Source organism: Pogona vitticeps, chromosome 5, assembly GCF_051106095.1.
Source record: "Pogona vitticeps strain Pit_001003342236 chromosome 5, PviZW2.1, whole genome shotgun sequence".
In the NCBI taxonomy this organism is placed as follows: domain Eukaryota; kingdom Metazoa; phylum Chordata; class Lepidosauria; order Squamata; family Agamidae; genus Pogona; species Pogona vitticeps.
Genome location: NC_135787.1, coordinates 46,266,804 through 46,284,513, shown reverse-complemented (window position 1 = coordinate 46,284,513; position 17,710 = coordinate 46,266,804). Strand labels below are relative to the sequence as shown.

The 17,710-nt window shown below is 39.4% G+C and overlaps 1 protein-coding gene across 2 annotated transcripts in view; it reads left to right on the top strand.

Annotated features, from left to right (window-relative positions):
• Positions 1-17,710, top strand: part of DCHS2 (dachsous cadherin-related 2) — a 134,210-nt gene that overhangs the window by 70,250 nt on the left and 46,250 nt on the right. For both annotated transcript variants that reach the window (XM_073001531.2, XM_073001532.2), the window contains 3 exons: positions 10,866-11,102; positions 13,126-14,133; positions 16,467-16,642. In XM_073001531.2, the coding sequence (XP_072857632.2) occupies positions 10,866-11,102; positions 13,126-14,133; positions 16,467-16,642 (1,421 nt within the window). The remainder of the gene's footprint in view (positions 1-10,865; positions 11,103-13,125; positions 14,134-16,466; positions 16,643-17,710) is intronic.

The window sequence follows — 17,710 nt, the reverse complement described above, 5'->3', positions numbered from 1 at the left end:
ATCTGTTACCTCCCCCATCACCTTTGGATCTGTCGGTTTGTTAATTCATAAAGACAGTTGAAACACCTTAGTCAGCTTTGACTATTCTGCCTTGGTTGACCATTCTTAGGAGACCAGATTTGTAACGGAGTCTAGCCTCGTGAAATAATGTTTCTCAAACTCCCTGAGGTGCTGAGATGTCAGGGAGTTTGAGAACAAGAGAGGAATATGGCTAATACTTTTCTGGAAAAGGTTGTTTTAATTCATAGTTTATTCATCTGCTTTTCCTCTGTCTGTGTCTTTGTGTGACATATACATGGGTTTTGCCTGGCTGCTGGGTTTTGTGAGGAGACTGCTAGTCTCCTGAAATTGTAATAAATGCTAAAAATGGTGTTGTGAACCCCATACGCAGAGTATGAAAAGTGCAGCCATTAATAAAGGAAAGATATTTTGAAGGATTGCTGTGTTTAGCTTTGAAGCTGTCTCCAGTAAAGCAGCTGATTTATTTGGAAATGGCTGAATCTGGGTCATGACTGCCTATATGTAACTGGATTTTTTTTTTAAAAAAAAAGTTCAAATGAGAACGCAGCTCCATATTCTCCAATCATTTTTGTTTAGAATAGGCTGGGGTGATTTGAGCTGTAAAACATTCTGCATATAAGGTGAAAATCACAGTGGGTTGAGTCCACAAAGCGAATAGACCTGTTGCGATGGACAATGACAGCAGTAAAAGAGCATAACATTTACAGCACAGTCTTGCGCTGGCATGTCTGCTTATAAGCAAGACCTATTGGATTCATTAAGATTTACTCCAGTGTAATTAAATGTATGATGGTAGTTTCTCTTGTGTATTTTCTTTAAAATGAAACTGTTTGTGAATGTTACTTCATTCTCTGATTTATTACAGGAAAAAATTAATCCTCTTTAATTATTAAAGTACATGCGGCATTTTTATGTGATATGTAATAAAACAAAATCAGTTCAACACATGAAAGGGCTGACATGAGTAAAGACAGATTGCAAGACTGGAAACATTTATTTTGGAACATTCTGAAACCACATCCTTTTGAAGAAAACCTATTCATTATGTTCTTATCTAATCTGCATAAGTAATTGAAAGCACACTGAGGCCATTGAAAGTAAATGGGTGTAGGTTAATGTGTTCGGCTTTAACCTTTTGAGAACTAGTTATGCATTCAGTAACGGAAATCCTTTTGGTGGTCTGAGCTTACCCACTAATGGATTCATGCCTTCACTAAAAAACACCACAGAATTTAAGATTGAGTGGAACCTACAGGTATAAAGAAGGCTAGGAACAATTAGGATATTAAATTGCTCTGTTGGGAGTTTTCAGCAGAGTTCTGTGGACCAAATCCAAGGCACTCTGCCTGGAAGACTTATTCATGGATCCAAAGACTGAGTTCTTCTGAGGCTGCAGACCCATTCCTATCACTTAGAATGTTTAGCTTGCTGACTACGGGAATCACAGCTCAGATCTAGCATCAAATGTGCACTATTACTTACCTTTCTGGTTTTAGGCTAGCTCAAGATTCTGCAGAGTTGACATTGAGAATGAGTCAGGAGTCCGAACTCTCTGTAATGAAATAAGGAACAAACAATGCTCAGGGCATCTGAACCTTTGAACCAGAAATGTGAGGGACTGAATTTGGGGCCTTCTGAATTTGCGACATGTACCTTACCACTGTCATTTCCAGTCTGGTGTAGTGGACAGAGTGATGACTAGGACTCTAGAGAACAGGACTTGAATCCCCACTTCATAATGGAAACTCTCTGGGGGAGTGGAACTGGTAAGCCTACTCCTTAAATATCTCACTTATCTTGAAAGCCCTATTAAGGTCACTATAAGTTGGTTCCAACTTGACGGTACAGAACACACACACCGATACACACCTTACCACAGAGATATAATTTCTCTATAGTATGTCAGTCAAGAGGTTGTCCAAGTAAGAGCTAGTAGAAACCATAGCTTGGCAAACCACTTTATGCCATGGTTGATTGTAGTTTGCAAGCTGATCACAAACCATAGTTTTACATAATTCATAGTTAAAGTCCCTTAACTGTGATACAGCCTATCATCTGAACAGAACTGTATTAGGCTACTGAGTCTTTCATAACCAAGAAAAGTCAAGCAGAATGATAGTAACTTTTAAGAATACTCTGTTTTATGGTGTAAGTTAATAAGCTGTTCTTTGTTTTGTAGTTTATTCAGATATATATAAGTTGCCTTTCTGGACTGAACCAACTCCAAGTGGTGATCTCTTTCTCTGGTTACTGTCAGGAGAGCTGTTTCTGTTAATCAGAGAGGTGCATTTTGAACACAGTTTGATACAAATTGAAGGTGTAAGGTTGTAAAAGTTAGTAGGGAGCAAATATCCAATGAGAGGGCTGTAGCGTTCAGCCCTGCCCTCACCTGTCCGTCACAGCTGAGCAGTGGAACAGCAGCCAATGAGGGGACGGAAGGTGGTGCAAAAGGGGGAGGAGTTGGGATATAAATAAGGGTGTATGAAGTATGTGGGGGAGATGGGTGTGAGAGAGGAGAAGAGAGAGTGCAGAGATCTGAGTGAGAAGGCAGTGTATTAATGAGTCAGTGAGAGCAGAGTCTGTGTATTAGAAAGTTCAGTGATTGAAAGAAATTGATTATCTGCTTGTGATTTACTTATTTCTTTTATGTAATCAAATAAACAAGTTTAAGTTTTAAAGTAAATACAAGAGTCAGTGAATATTTGGTATTAGATCAGCAATTACCTGGTGGCAGCTACTTGAGAAGAGGAGTGAGCACATACTGGAGGCCTGAGTTGTTAGAGGCTTCAGTGTGCCCGCTACAAGGGCATGAACCTGCCTTTACTTTACAGCTTTCGTTCACTTGCTGCTTTCTCATACTGGCATTAAAAACAGGGTTTTGTGCCCTTTCAATCTTTTCCTCCAGACTTTAGTTGTCTTTATTTAACACTCAAGTCATAGGTCTGATATCTTAGGCAGGTTGAGGAAAGATGTACTACACATTCTGAATAGGTCATTGGAAATGAGTATTGACTGGCCTGTGTGTTAAGTTGGTTCAGCTGCCAGATTTGAAGGTGAGTTCGGGTGATGAACTGTGCATACTTTTTAAGCCATCTGGCTACTGTCTAAGTTGGCTGTCACATTGTATTTAGTTAGGAGCCTTACAAGTAATTAATGGGTGATGTCCCTACAGATAGTTAATCACCCTTTCTATGTATTTCTCCTTTTATTTGATAGCATACATTCTTCCAGAGTTTGGAAAGTTAATTATTAAAAGTAACGAATTTCTGTTACTTGCAAAGATTTGAAAAGTTAGCCATTACCATTCCAACAGTGCAATCCTTACATTGTTGGAAAAGTGATTTGTAACAAGGCACTGTCAGTATTGCTTGTGATTTTTTCATTATTTCCCATTAGACATTTTTAAAGAAAAAAAGGTACCTTAGGATGAAGGGGGGGAAATGACATAAAACTTGAAAAAGTTCTGACAAAATGCCTTAAATGCTTCTAAAACAGTTACATGTGAATGTAAATAGAAAACACTACTTATTACACCAGTAAAGTAACATTGTCCTTGGTCTTAATGTTGCTTTTAAATTGCTGCTCCTTCCTCACCCAGAAAAATATCTAGTTACCTGACACTGGTCTGATATTTTCTTCTGCTGTTGGTTTGTACTAATTGGAATAGCCAGAGTTTCTGGATAGGTGGTGACTTTTTAATTAAAAATTTAAAAATTAATAAAAAAATGGGAGGATACCTCATTTGAATAAAATGGCCTGTCATTCTGCCCCCCCCCCAGTAAACGTTGTTGACTACTAACAAGTATATACTCAAAACATGTTTCATTTGCAGTTGAGAACTGAATATAGAAATGCAAATATTTTATTAGAAGAGTTAGGAGCCGTAGAAAAATGACCACATATTGGGCTGCAGAATCAGTTGGAGGAACAAAGTAAATCTTGTATGCTTGGAATATAATGGAGTTGGTTGTGGGGAGAGGCAGCCCGGTGGAATTTGATATTTGTAGGAAGGTGTCAGGGGTTGGCTTCAGGCAGAGATGGTGTCACTGGCCAAAGCATCCTGTAGACACGATACCTTTAGAGCAGGAAAAATGCTAGAGATGAGAGAAGGTACTCCAGAGGTTGTTGAACAACAGCTTTCACAATCCCAAAGTAATAGCCATACTACCTAGGGCTGATAGTAGCTGGGATGCAACAGCAACTGATTTTTCACCCTGTCCTCCCTGGCTGTGAATTGAGTATGCTGTGCAGTTAATGAAAACTGATCAGGTGCTTACTCAGAAACAAGGTGGATCATAATCCATGACCCACATGGTGTTGATTTCTGATGGTGACATAAATATTGTCTGTTGTCTTGCTTCCTCTTGGGAGACACAGGCTGTGGTTTCTCCATTGCTCAAAGGTTCAGTAACCTGTAGTTAACTTAGTAAAACATGTTATTTACCTGGAAATAAGCTGCCATGTGCCCAGGTAAAGGTTAAGCCTATCTCTAACAAAGGCCAGAAATAATTTCAGTGGGTGTGAGGGAGAAATTTCCACTTTCCACTGTATGTATGTATGTATGTATGTATGTATGTATGTATGTATGTATGTATGTATGTATGTATGTATGTATGTATGTATGTATGTATGTATTCATTCATTCATTCATTCATTCATTCATTCATTCATTCATTCATTCATTCATTCATTCATTCATTCATTCATTCATTCATTCATTCATTCAACTTATATGCCGCCCACACTACCTAAAGGTCTCTGGGTGGCTTACAACAATTTAACTACAGTAAAAAAAGATAAAACAATTAAAATACAATTAAAATATATACTCTAAAAATTGCCATCATGACCTACAGTTAATATTATTTCAATTAAAAGCCTTCTGAAACAGGAAGGTTTTGACCTGGTGCCGAAATGTCATCCGTGTCGGCACCAGACAAATCTCAATTGGGGTGGTGTTCCATAGTCTGGGGGCAGCTGCTGAAAAGGCCGTTTGTCTACAAGCCATCCCTGTTACCTCCTTGAGGGACGGCTCTTTCAAAAGGGCTCCCTGGCTAGATCTTAACTGCCGGGTAGGCTCGTATGGAAGGAGGTGGTCCTTCCAGGGCCCAAGTCATTTAGGGCTTTATATGTCAAAACAAGCACTTTGAATTGGGCTGAGGCAGCAACTGGTAGTCAATGTAATTTAAATAGTATCGGCTTGATGTGTCCCCTAGCGGCCCCGCCACTCACCAGCCACGCAGCTCGATTCTGGACCATTTGTAGTTGCCGGACCATCTTCAAAGGCAGCCCCATGTAGAGCACATTGCAGTAATCTATACGAGAAGTTACCAGTGCATGTGTAACTGTCATGAGACTCGTCCAGGTAGGGCCGAACTGGTATAATTTCCACAGCTGAAGGAAGGCGCCTCTGGCCACTGAGTCTACCTGGGCTTCCAGACTGGGGTCCAGGAGCACCCCCAGCTTGCGAACCCTGTCCCTTAGGGGGAGTGTAACCCCATTCAGGGCAGGGAAATGGCCCTCCAGTCTGTCCAGCAAAGCACCCACTAACAGCACTTTTGTCTTGTCTGAATTGAGTTTCAATTTATTAACCCTCATCCAGTTCATTATCAGGCCCAGACACGAGTTCAGTACAGAAATCGCCTCACCTGGATTGGTGGAAAACGAGAGGTAGAGCTGAGTGTCGTCAGCATATTGCTGACTCCTCAGCCCAAACCTCCTGATGACCTCTCCCAGCGGTTCCATGTAGATGTTAAACAGCATGGGGGACAGTATCAAGCCCTGAGGAACTCTATGACATAAATGCCATGGGACAAAGCAACTGTCCTCCAACACTACCCTCTGGAAACGGTCAGCCAGGAAGGAGCGGAACCACCGTAAAGCGGTGGCTCCAACTTCCAACCCTGCCAGCCTATCCAGAAGGACACCATGGTCAATGGTGTAGAAAGCCACTGAGAGGTCCAGGAGTATCAACAGGGTCCCACTCCCCCGTCTCTCTCCTGGCAAAGGTCATCGTACAGTGCGACCAAGGCAGTCTCCGTACCAAAACCCGACCTGAAACCTGATTGAAATGGATCCAGAAAATCCATTTCATCCAGCAGCACCTGGAGTTGCCCGGCCACAACCCGCTCCAACACTTTGCCAAAATATGGGAGGTTTGCCATTGGTCGGTAGTTAACCACCAGCCTTGGGTCCAGGTTAGGCTTTTTTAGGAGTGGCCAAATTGCTGCCTCTTTCAAGGTGTTAGGGACCACTCCCTCTCTCGAAGAGGTGTTCATGGCCTCCTGGACCCAGGTGCAACCCCCCCCGGCAGATATTCCAATTAGTCAAATTGAGAGGATATTTATTTTTGGGAAAACACGGTACTTATTCATTCCTATCATCATCAAAATGAATGGGGAGGTCTACATGTATGCCCAAAAGATATTTGTGCTCTCCTTATAAAATGGGTAGTGGATTTGGAACTTGGGTTCCAGAAGTGGCAACAATAGTGTTGAGTGAGTGAATGTCTGTACCATAATCAAGATTATTTGCCTACCTGTTGCTCTTAGCTCAGTAAATGACATATAGAATTGCACAAACATGCTGGTACTCTATATGCATTGTAGTGTGTACTGCTACATGAGAGCTACAGTACTCATATTTTGTGCTTGATTTGTGGCATGTTATTGCTGCTTTTTATCAACATCACCTGTATTGGCACTACTGGGCACTTTATTACAAATGTTATTGAGCAGAGGATGTACTGGAAATCTCTTCATTTTAATATTGGCCAGGATCCTGTTTTTATGTATGCTGGTATAAATCAAATGGCATAAATAACTGCAGCAAATTGCCACTAGTTACAAAGTTTAGGTTTAAATTCCTCACCGTGCACTAGCTGTGTGACATGATGAATGGCAAGAAATATAAGTGATGACTTCTTCACTAATTTACACTGTTTGACTTATGCTGGTGGGCATGAATAATAGAGAGTCTGAAGCCTGAACATCCTCCTAAGAGCCCTGTAGAACTTTATAAACCCCTAAGAAAAAGCTCAGAAGCCTGTGTTTGTCATGTATGCCATTATCTAAGAAGGAGGTTTTAAAATTGCATAATGAAATCGGACAATCATTTCCAATCATATCAAATCCATCTGAGTATCAAGGTATAAGTCTTTTCATTGTTTCAGTGATTCCATGCAATCAGCTTGTCTAATTCTACAAGTTTCATTTATCTATATTGCTTGTATGTTCCATATACAGAAAAAATACTTTAGAGTTGTTGAAAACATCTGAAAGACTCATAGCTATGGAAAACTGTATGCATGAATGCTTAAAAAGTACATGAAAACTAAATTTAAGTTGCAGGCAGATACTTAAATCAGATTTCACTCCAAAATACAGGAGCATAAAAAGTACAATAAAAACAATCAAAAATAATGTTTTAATTGCATTCTAAATTACATCTGTAAAATACTAAAGGTCTTAAAAGTAAGAATATATATGAAAAACAAAACACTTCCATGAACTTTTAGGATATTATAATGACACACAAAACATTATTCTAAGTGCTCACCGAGCCAAACCAATTTACATCTGTGGAAGAAAATCCATGTTGTCCTCATGTGCTGTTATTATTGTTGCTACATGATGCTTGATGCTCCCTGGTATCAGTGTCATTAGTAGGGAGAGAATTTCTATGACATTTCGCACTTTCTCTGCTACCTACATTTGAATCCATAAGGACATTCAAACGTCTTTATGACTAATCTGGCCTTTCTCACCAGATTGCTCATAAACATGTTCAGACCCACCCATAAACTCAAAAATAGGTTGCAGAAAAAAAATACAACATTTCATATAAATATTCTCCCTAGTAGTTCGTATCCAGGGTGTGTGTTGTGTGGCATGTTGTGATGCATTGAGTTGCATTGATGTATGTGTCTGTTTCCTCGTATTTATATTTCTCTGAGATGTTTACATTTCCCTTCTGCCCGGCCTGTAAGTTGCAGGGTCCTGATTCACAATGAAAAAAAAATGTACAATAGAAATTTCCATTGCTTTTACAACTCTTTTATGGATCAGTTTTCTCGACTTCTCCTACTGGCAGGAGGATACAAGAATGAGGGGACATGAGAAGAGTCATCACAGATCAGACTATCTAGTTGAACGTTCTGTTCCCATAGTGGCCAATATGTTGCCTACAGGGTGTTTGCTAGCACCACATACTGTAAGTGCATTTGTTCCCAAGCAACAGATATACAATGACATTTGGCTTCTGATAATGAAGTGATACGTAGTGGGTTCATGCAACATATGCCAACACACCAGTGTTGGCATATGTTGCAACACACAATAAGTCAAGATTCTCCAGAATTCTGGCTTAGTATTTTGGCTGATCACAGCTGGTGTAATCACACCGAAATAGAGGGGGGAAATGAAATAATAAAGCTGTCCATTGGACAGTAGTATGTTTTCAGTCTAGCTAAGCTGACTTATTGCAGTGCTGGTGTTCTGTTTCACACTGAATAAATTTTGATACTTTAAAATACAGTATGTGTTAAAGTGTTCAGGATGTACCGGTAGTTTGCTTTTGTAATGGTTTGGTAATTTAAAATAGATGAATAGCTCATTGTAGCTTTATATATAAGTATTCTGTCTGTTTTTCATTCTGTTTCTTAACCCTAAATTTGTCATTCAGCTGATGAAGCAATTGTGCTTGAGCAAAATGTTTTAATTCTCCATTCTTCTGAATTGTTTTTCCTCTTCAGAGATACATGAAGGAGGATGGTTATGTGTAGAAGATTCGGTGATATACCAGATTGCTTCACCTATTTTATCATTGCTATTGAGAGCCAGTTTTTCGTGGAATTTCAGTACATTTGATTGTATATTTGATTGGGAAGTTTTTCTTGATAAGTTACATTCCATGGTTGGAGCAGCCTATTCATGAATACTTTTGTATGGTATTGGGGGGGGGGGAGTACATTCTATAACAGTTGACAATTAAGCACAGTGGATTGATCCAAAAGTGCCCTACCTCATGTGAAAGCTCTATTACACTCAACCAGGGACAGCTTGCTGTCTAAGTAGACAGGATAGTGCCTGCTCCCATTTTGCATACGAAAGGTGACTGGATTGTCAGTTGAATTAAGATTCAAGGTCCTTTCCTTGAACATATTTCAGAGCACTTCAGATAGCATGTAAGGCAGCTACCTCATTCTCCCTGATGGTGCAGCTGGTCCTGCTACTGAATGGTAGTCGTTTACAGAGGAAAAAGAGAGAACGCTTACAAAATGATGTTCTGCTTGTACATTCTTGCGTATGTTCAAGAGCAAGACAATGGTGTACAGTTTACTATTCCTGCCCTGTCTGAACTCTTGCACAAATGTTGACAGAACAGCAATGCTGGCTCTTTTCTTTCCCTCTCTTCTTAGATTATTTAGATTTTACCTGGTATCTTTGATGTAATATTCTTGTGTAATAAAGAGCATCTTAATTTTATCTGGATTAAATGGGGTGGAGAATCCATTTGGCTGGAAAACATAATGTCTCAGAGTCAAGCATGAGTGGACCATTAAGTTTTTAAAGAGGTTAGGATGGATGGTGGCTGTTTTAAAAATTATTTAAGGTACTTATAATGATTTCCAGGGTGGTCACATTTTTTAAAAATGTATTTCTTATTTTTTTTAAAAAAAGCAAGGCATGCTACTTATACACTATCCTGTCCCATAGCCCTTAAAGCACTCTGAACAGTTTACAGTTTCAATATGCAGGGTAGACATTGCCCTCTCCCCATAAGTCAGCTATGCAATTTACTGAACTTGGAAGGATGGAAGGCTAAATGAACCTCAAGCTGGCTACCTGCACTTGAACCTGGGTTGTGAGCAGAGTTTGGACTGCAGTACTGCGGTTTGACCCCTGCACCATGAGGATCCTACAGTATAATGGTCACTTATAATGAGGCCATTTATAATGATTACATCATATCAATCAACAAAATCCTGAAGCAACAAGAAACAGAGCTACAAAAAATTGAGAATCTAAAGAACGTAAGCATAAACTTCAGTGGAAGATGATCAAATGTCCAGGAAGATATGGATAAACAGTCACCTATATGCCATGCACTTGAATATTGAGTATTGATAAACTAGAAAGGTCTGCATTCCACAGATTAATGTGCGGAGGGAATTTGTCTTTCCAATGTTGCAATCTCAGTCATTTAGCCTCCATAAAGGCATGGCAAGTATAGTAGATAGAATGGTGGCATAGGCTCAGGAAATGTAGGTTTAAAAATGAAAGTAAAAATGAAACTGAAAAATGAAAGTTCTGCTAGTAATGTATTATTATTTTGAATTCCACTACACCTAAGCAATGCAACCCCTTGCATGTTTCATCTCGCTAATTTCATTGGGTCTTACTCCTAGCTGAGTGTACATCTATCTGTCCCGATTCTCAACCATCTAGTGGAACCTGCTTTGCAGATGTAACCTTGTGAGAGCAAAAAAGTTGAGGTCAGCATTTGGACTGAAGATTTTACTAGAAGTTTGGAAGCCAGAGGATAATCAAGGCAGATGCACACTTAACTGAGAGGGAGCCGTAGTGATGTTTGTGAGGATTATTTCTAAGACAGGCATATGTTTGCATTGGCTAACAATATGTAAATAATTCAAATCTCTAAATGTTTCTTACAGCATCATCCTTATTCATATGTTATATTTTTATATTATATGTGTTTGTGTCATACTTCAAAAAGGAAAAAAAGAACACCTGCTCATTGGCTAAAATAGGCTTTTGCTTAGAAATCTCTTAAGTGAAGCATCATCACTGACCCATCTGTTCATCTTCTCTTTCCCTTTGCAGGGATTGTTTATCTGATATCAGCTCTCAATAATGCAGAGCATTCCAATGTGCAGCTGACTGTTTCTGCCCGAGATGGAGGTGGTCTCTGGTCTGTTGTTAATGCAGTTGTTACTGTAGGGATTGTCCCAAGTGCTGTAGCTCCTGCTGTCTTTGAGAGATCCCGCTACAGCTTTTCCATCCCAGAAGATGCTCCTGAAGGGAATGCTGTTGGGACAGTGAAAATACGGGAGCCTTTGAGTAAGTGGCTGTCAAATGCATCTAGGCATATTCTGACATTTTCAAATGTATTTTGTTATCTATATATGCATGAGCTCAGTGGGTTAGAGCAGTGGTTCTTAACCTTGGGTTACTCAGGTGTTTTTGGACTGCAACTCCCAGAAGCCTTCACCACCAGCTGTGCTGGCTGGGGTTTCTGGGAGTTGCAGTTCAAAAACACCTGAGTAACCCAAGGTTAAGAACCACTGGGTTAGAGCCTCTGGCTGTGGATCCAGGAGCTGAAATTCCAGTTGCGCTTCCCAGTAAAGGGAGACAGCCAACACCACCCAGATTATGTTTGGCTGACAAGATTATGTGCCCTGCCACCTGTGTAGCCTTGGGCCAACTGTGCCTCCGGAAGATAAACCAGTTCTCAGGACAGTACCATAGATATAGAAAACTTTAGAGAAAAGCTATAATTTAAAATTGGCTTGATGATACATAATTAATAATTTCAGAGTTTCCTAGGTAGAGAATACTCAGAGGTGGTTTACCACTGCCTTCTTCTAGGGGCACCCTAGCACTGTGCAGCTTGCCTAAGGCCACCCAGGCTGGCTATACTTGTAGGAGGCACAGCGGGGAATCAACCTCTGGCTCGGCAACACGTTAACTAAACCACTAAGCTATCCAGCCAGCTGATGACACATAATTATTAATTATATAAGCACACAACCCCTATTGCCTTAAGGTGTCATTTGCCATGTTAGAATTTACTTAATTGCATATAATTATTAATTATAAATACATGCAACTCCTTTGGTTTCAATGTCATTTCATTCTTTTGGTGTATCTGGCACATATTTCTGCAGCACTGTATGGCATGCTGTATCGAATGAAACTTCTCTAAGCAATTGGCCACCTGTTTTTTGACACTACTACTTTTTTTAACAGATTAATAAAATGCAGAATCAGTGCTAATATATGAACAAACACCATTATTGTTAGTAGAATAACATTATTGTAATTGTTTATATGTAGGGAACGTCACCTGAATCCGTTTCAGACATGATATCTACGAAACCTTTGGGAAAATCTATACATTTTCAAGATTTTTTGTATTAAAACAATCAACAAAAAAGAGTAGGCAGAATAAGAAATTCACACCACTATTAATGTATGGCTGAAATACAGTAGTAGGTCAAAACTAGAGTAGGCCTTTTGAATCAGTGGAGCTTACAAAGGTGCTGAGTCACCAAATCCCCACTGAAACAGTGGGCCTACTCGAGTTGTAATTTATTACTAGATTTCAGCCTTCAGACCCCCTCATTATGGTTTACAAGCATTGAATGCATTAAGCAACGTGACAAATGGTATATTTTTGAGTTTGCAAATGCTGCTGCTTTATTCCTTTGTCGAAGTAAATGTGTCCAGCATGGTAAATATTGCTGTAGTCATACTGGTCTCTCTATAGCCAAGGTATTTTCAGGATTAACTTCTCTGGCTTTTTGGAAAACAATAATTTACTTTAAGAGCCTTCTTCCTTGACTCAATTTCTTTCTTATGTGTTAGAACTTACTGATTTCTATACAGCATGCTTAGGTTTTCACCCAGTATTTCTCACCACCAATGTACTGGAGTCTCGCAATTAGAGAATAGTGGAATTATTAACTGTGTCTGCTTAGAGTGAAGTTCCTCTGTTCAACCTGACCTAGTTGGCAAAGAGTGTCAGTATTTTTAAATTAGAGAAACGATATTGATTTCTCCAGAAACTTTAATCACACCTGTGGGTGAAAACACAGATCTCATAAATGGGCTAACAGCATGTCTTTAAGTAGAGTCTGTAGAGTATCCATTTTTCTGCTATGCTCTAGACAGAGACAATAGCCCCCCCCCCCAAGTGGGAAAAACAAGCTACGAAACAACATTAGAAGGTTTTAAATTATTCAGTTGCTTCTAATTGCTGTGGCACATATTTCTTCAACACTGTATAGCATGCTGTATGGAATGAAACTTCTCTAAGCAATTGGCCACCTGTTTTTTTGACACTACTGCTTTTTTTTAACAGATTTCTTGGAAACAATTACTTACAGAATTTCTTCTGGTGATCCCTATGGAAAATTTTCTATTGATCCACAGTATGGAATCATCCGCATCAATAAACAGCTTGACCATGAAGCCCATGGTCATATAGTCCTTACAGTGCAGTCCCAGCTAGGAAGCTCTCCTATCTACAGCAGTGCCCAGGTCAATGTAACTGTGATCGATGTCAATGACAATCCTCCATCCTTTTCAGTGGAAACAGATTACATAAACATATCAAGAAACACAGTACCTGGCACAGCTCTTTACATTGCTCATGCAGAAGATAAAGACAGCGGGCTAAACGGGGCCATCCGATATGCCATTGTAAGCAACCAAACAATGGCTTTTACCATTGATCCTGTTCTTGGGGTGCTTTATCTTTCCAGGCCCCTCACTGTTGATGAACACATAGTATATATTACTGCAGAAGATCTTGGAAGTCCTCCCCTGAGTTCTCTTTTGGTCCTAAGAGTGATAATTGATGAGCAAAAAGTATGCCCTGTATTAACTTTTGAAAATTTGGTGTATCAGGTGGAAATCAGTGAGATATCTTCTGTTGGTGCTAGAGTTCTGCAGATACAAGCCCGGAAGCTAGATCCCCAACATATTTCTGGGGAGGTTGTGTACTTCTTGGAACAGAGCAGAGATTCTGCTTCATTTAGAATTGATTCTGAAACGGGTGTGATTTACCTACGAAGTCCTCTAGATTATGAACATACACAGATACATAGTTTTAGAGCCTTTGTTACTAGCCCAGTTGATAAAGTGGGGCAAAATGCAAGTACCTCTGTGATAGTTAATGTGATTGATGAAAATGATAATTCTCCAGTGTTTCTACATGAAGAATATTTTTTTGAAATTGAGGAAAGTTCACAACCTCAAGGTGTGGTTGGGGCAATAACAGCAGTTGATAAAGACTCTGGAAGAAATGGGCATCTCTCCTATTTCCTCTTGTCAGATGGAAAATATTTCAAAATCAATTCTAATACAGGTAATACATTTTACAGTTGTCTCCATGTTTATTTTGGAATGTTCAGATTTTTGCTAATACCAGTGGTTGACATATATAGTGATCATACAAAGACAGTCATACATTGCTGTATGTGAAGAACTTGGAGAGAGAAAGAGAGAGACAAAATATTAATGTGTGGTGTGTCCAGATGCATGGTTGAAAGTAATGGTATAAGTGCAGAAAAGAGCAATTGAATCATCACTCCCCCCCCAAGTAGGTTTACCATCTGTGTTCTTTCACATCTTGCCATCACTCGGGCAAGACGTTGGAATGTACAAATTGATAAATAGTATTACCTGTAGATGTTATTGATTACTCTTTATCTGTAATTCAGCTATGATCAGCTACAACACTGTGCAGATCATATCATGGAACTGCTGGATAGCTTAGTAGTTTAGGTCTCTGGCTAGAGGTTGAGAGTTCAGTCCATTGTGTGTCCTTGACAGGGGCTGGACTTCATGGTCTATAGGGTCTCTTCCAGCCCTGCAGTTCTAAGATTGTTGTTATTGTTAAAAGACAATGAGTATGATAGAACTGATAAAGGATCATACTTTAGGATGGCACTAAAAACTGCTAGTAGTCACAAACCAGCATAGCTGAAGAACTAAAAATTTTCAAAACTGCACCTTAGGTAATGAACACTTCCATATTTCTATACATGAAGTACATAAGTAGTTCTCTGAATAATTGACTTCCAGTGTAGATGGTGATCAGATTCTTTTGACTATGGTCCCATACTTTCCATGCCCATCCCTGGATGTGCTCACTGGCTCTTAAAATTCTTTGTCACGTGCCTTCTTTTTCATGGTCTCCATATATGTACATAAATGGGTGCTCTGCGCCTGTGCAGACAATCTTATGCAATGTTTCAGAGCCTAAGCCTTGCATCTCTTCTCTGTTGCGTATATGTGCATGCTCTGCCCACTCTTCTCAGTCCCTTTTTGTCTGCCGTGCTATATAGATCCTCTCTGGCACTCCAGAGCCTGAGAGATGAAAATGTTTTGTATTTCTTCTTAACTTATCTTACTTTGTACTTTCGTCTTCTTCTATACAGTATTTTGTAGCCCTGTCCCCACAACTTTAGATGCAGTAGTAGCAAAGTTTTTCCTATCCCTTCCGCCTCTCCCCATCCCCTTAGATTCTGATGGTTAATCTTAACAGTTTATGGCCTTCTCGACCTTAATGAAATGTTGTTCAGGCTCTCTGAGTTGCCCTACTACCTACCTGCTTTGAAGACTACCTCTTTCTTTCTGATGCTTCAGCATTGTTTGCTGAGTTGGCTCCTTTAGCACTCCTTCGCCTTTAAATGAGTCTTAAATTACCTTCAGTTTTTGCACTGAGAGCTAACTTTGTCTGCTCTTAGTTCCTAGCAAAGAATCTAGATTGATTCAAAAATAAAATACATGCTGCTCTCTCCAGTAGTACTGTAGCCATAGCGAGAAGTATGGTCTCAACTATTTTGGATTTGGTTCAAGGACATTTCTGTGAAAAATATCTTTTTATGTCAGAATTATAGATAAAATACCTGATTAACATTTGAAGAAGTGAACACTCCTGTACAATAGTAGTAAAATGTATATATATATATATTTTAACAAGGTACAATAAAACATTGAAAATCAATCAGGGGAATGTGGATAGAAAATCAGGCCCAAGGGATAAAGCTAGTTGGCAATGGAACCTTTTGTACAACACAGATGTGGAATCCATGAAACCTTGTACCGTTTGCCATCTGGAAAACAAGCAAAGCAAAGTGGCTAGATGGAGATGGGTCAGGAGAGATAATGCAGAGATCAAAGCAGTACAGTGGTGTTCCATTACAATTAATTTCTTAAAAATTACCCCCAAATCTAGGATAAAGAAGACCAGATGGACATGGTGAATGATTTTCCTCAGCCCTACAGCAAAGTGAAGTAAATGCTTGCTAGCCTCCCAAAAGACTTGGTGCAGAGAGGTCCCCACTTCATGATATCTGAGCCAGCTGGCCAACAACTGAAATAAGTTTCACTCTTTTATTCTACTGCTGGGGAAGAGAAAATATAATTTTGGCTTCTTCTGAGCAACCATCTGGCTTTAAAGTTAGTTTTCTTTGTGTAAAGTCAAGTTACTTGGAATACAATGAAGCTATAATAACCCCAGAGTACATGTGTAAATGCTGAGTGACAGGCCAGGCCTGGCTCAGTACAGTGTATATGGTACACATATCAAGTGACAGAAGTGGCTACAATAGCACATGATATAAATCTTGTGTAGCTTATTAAGAACGATCACATGTAGGCCATAATTCTCTTTCTTTTTTCTTATTCTCCCAGGTGAAATTATAAACTGGGTTGCATTGGATTACGAGCAGGAAGCTCATCATCATCTGATCATTATGGTGACTGACAATGGGGTCCCTCAGCGTAATGCCACGATAGCAACCTATATCTCAGTTGCTGACCTCAATGATAACCATCCCACTTTCTCCCAGATTCCATTGCATGTCAAGGTGTGCATTATCTGTTTCAGATTTTTTTAAGGTTTATGATTTAAAAAAGAAAAGCACCTTTGTGTCATGCATGGATGGTCATTAATGTGGGATTTGTTTTTAACTTGAATTTTATGTTCCATATTGCAGCCCACTATGAACAACAACGTTTTAAACCTTATACAGTACTTGAAAATGCCCTTCTTATTGTCCTTCTGTGGCAGCATTAAGTGATTTTAAACTTTTGCTTTGAGCACCATCTTGTGGTGAGAGACTTAAATTTAAATACAAATTATTGTTAAACCAGGCACAATTGAAACCAGATCAGGATGCATGTGTGTGGTCAGTCGGCTGGTGAGATAAAACCTATTGGAAAATTCAGTCTTCTGTCGTATACGAGTATGACTTCATTTTTACAGTGTCATCTCCTGTCCTGATATGTCATGCAAAATACATATCTAATAAACATGCATATTATTGAGGTACAACATCTTTTGACAAGCTCATTAGATAAATGAAAGGGGAAATTTGCCTAGATTCTTAACACTATTTCAATATAAAATTGCAAGTTAAAAGAAGAAAAGAAATTTTGTTCAGTCCTGTACATATTAGACTATGTAATAATGGGTTTGGTTTCACTGAGAATTGAAACACTAAATCAGAGGCTGTAACTTCCAGAGGTTGCACCTCTATCCCATGTCTGTCTGTCTGTCTGTCTGTCTGTCTGTCTGTCTGTCTTTTCAGAAAAATGGCTTCATATCGTTTAGTGTAAAAATTAATGTGGGGTGGATAGACAAGCCGGGAATGTTGGGAGTTCGCAAAGCATGGGATACCTGTGGCCCATGCCCCTTAGATGGTCCAAAAGTACTTTTGGAGAGAGAGAGAGAGAGAGAAAGAGGGGGAAAAAAGAGGTCTTTAACATTAATATCAGGGATGTGAAGGGCAGGGTGACTCATCCCCTGGGGATGGTGCATGAAGTCTGCGGGCTGCACATCTAGGAAACTGAGAGAATAAATTGTAAGAACCGGTATATTCTTTTTTCTCCACAGACCTCTGAAGTATTTTTAAGTCCTGAGAATAATTATTGTA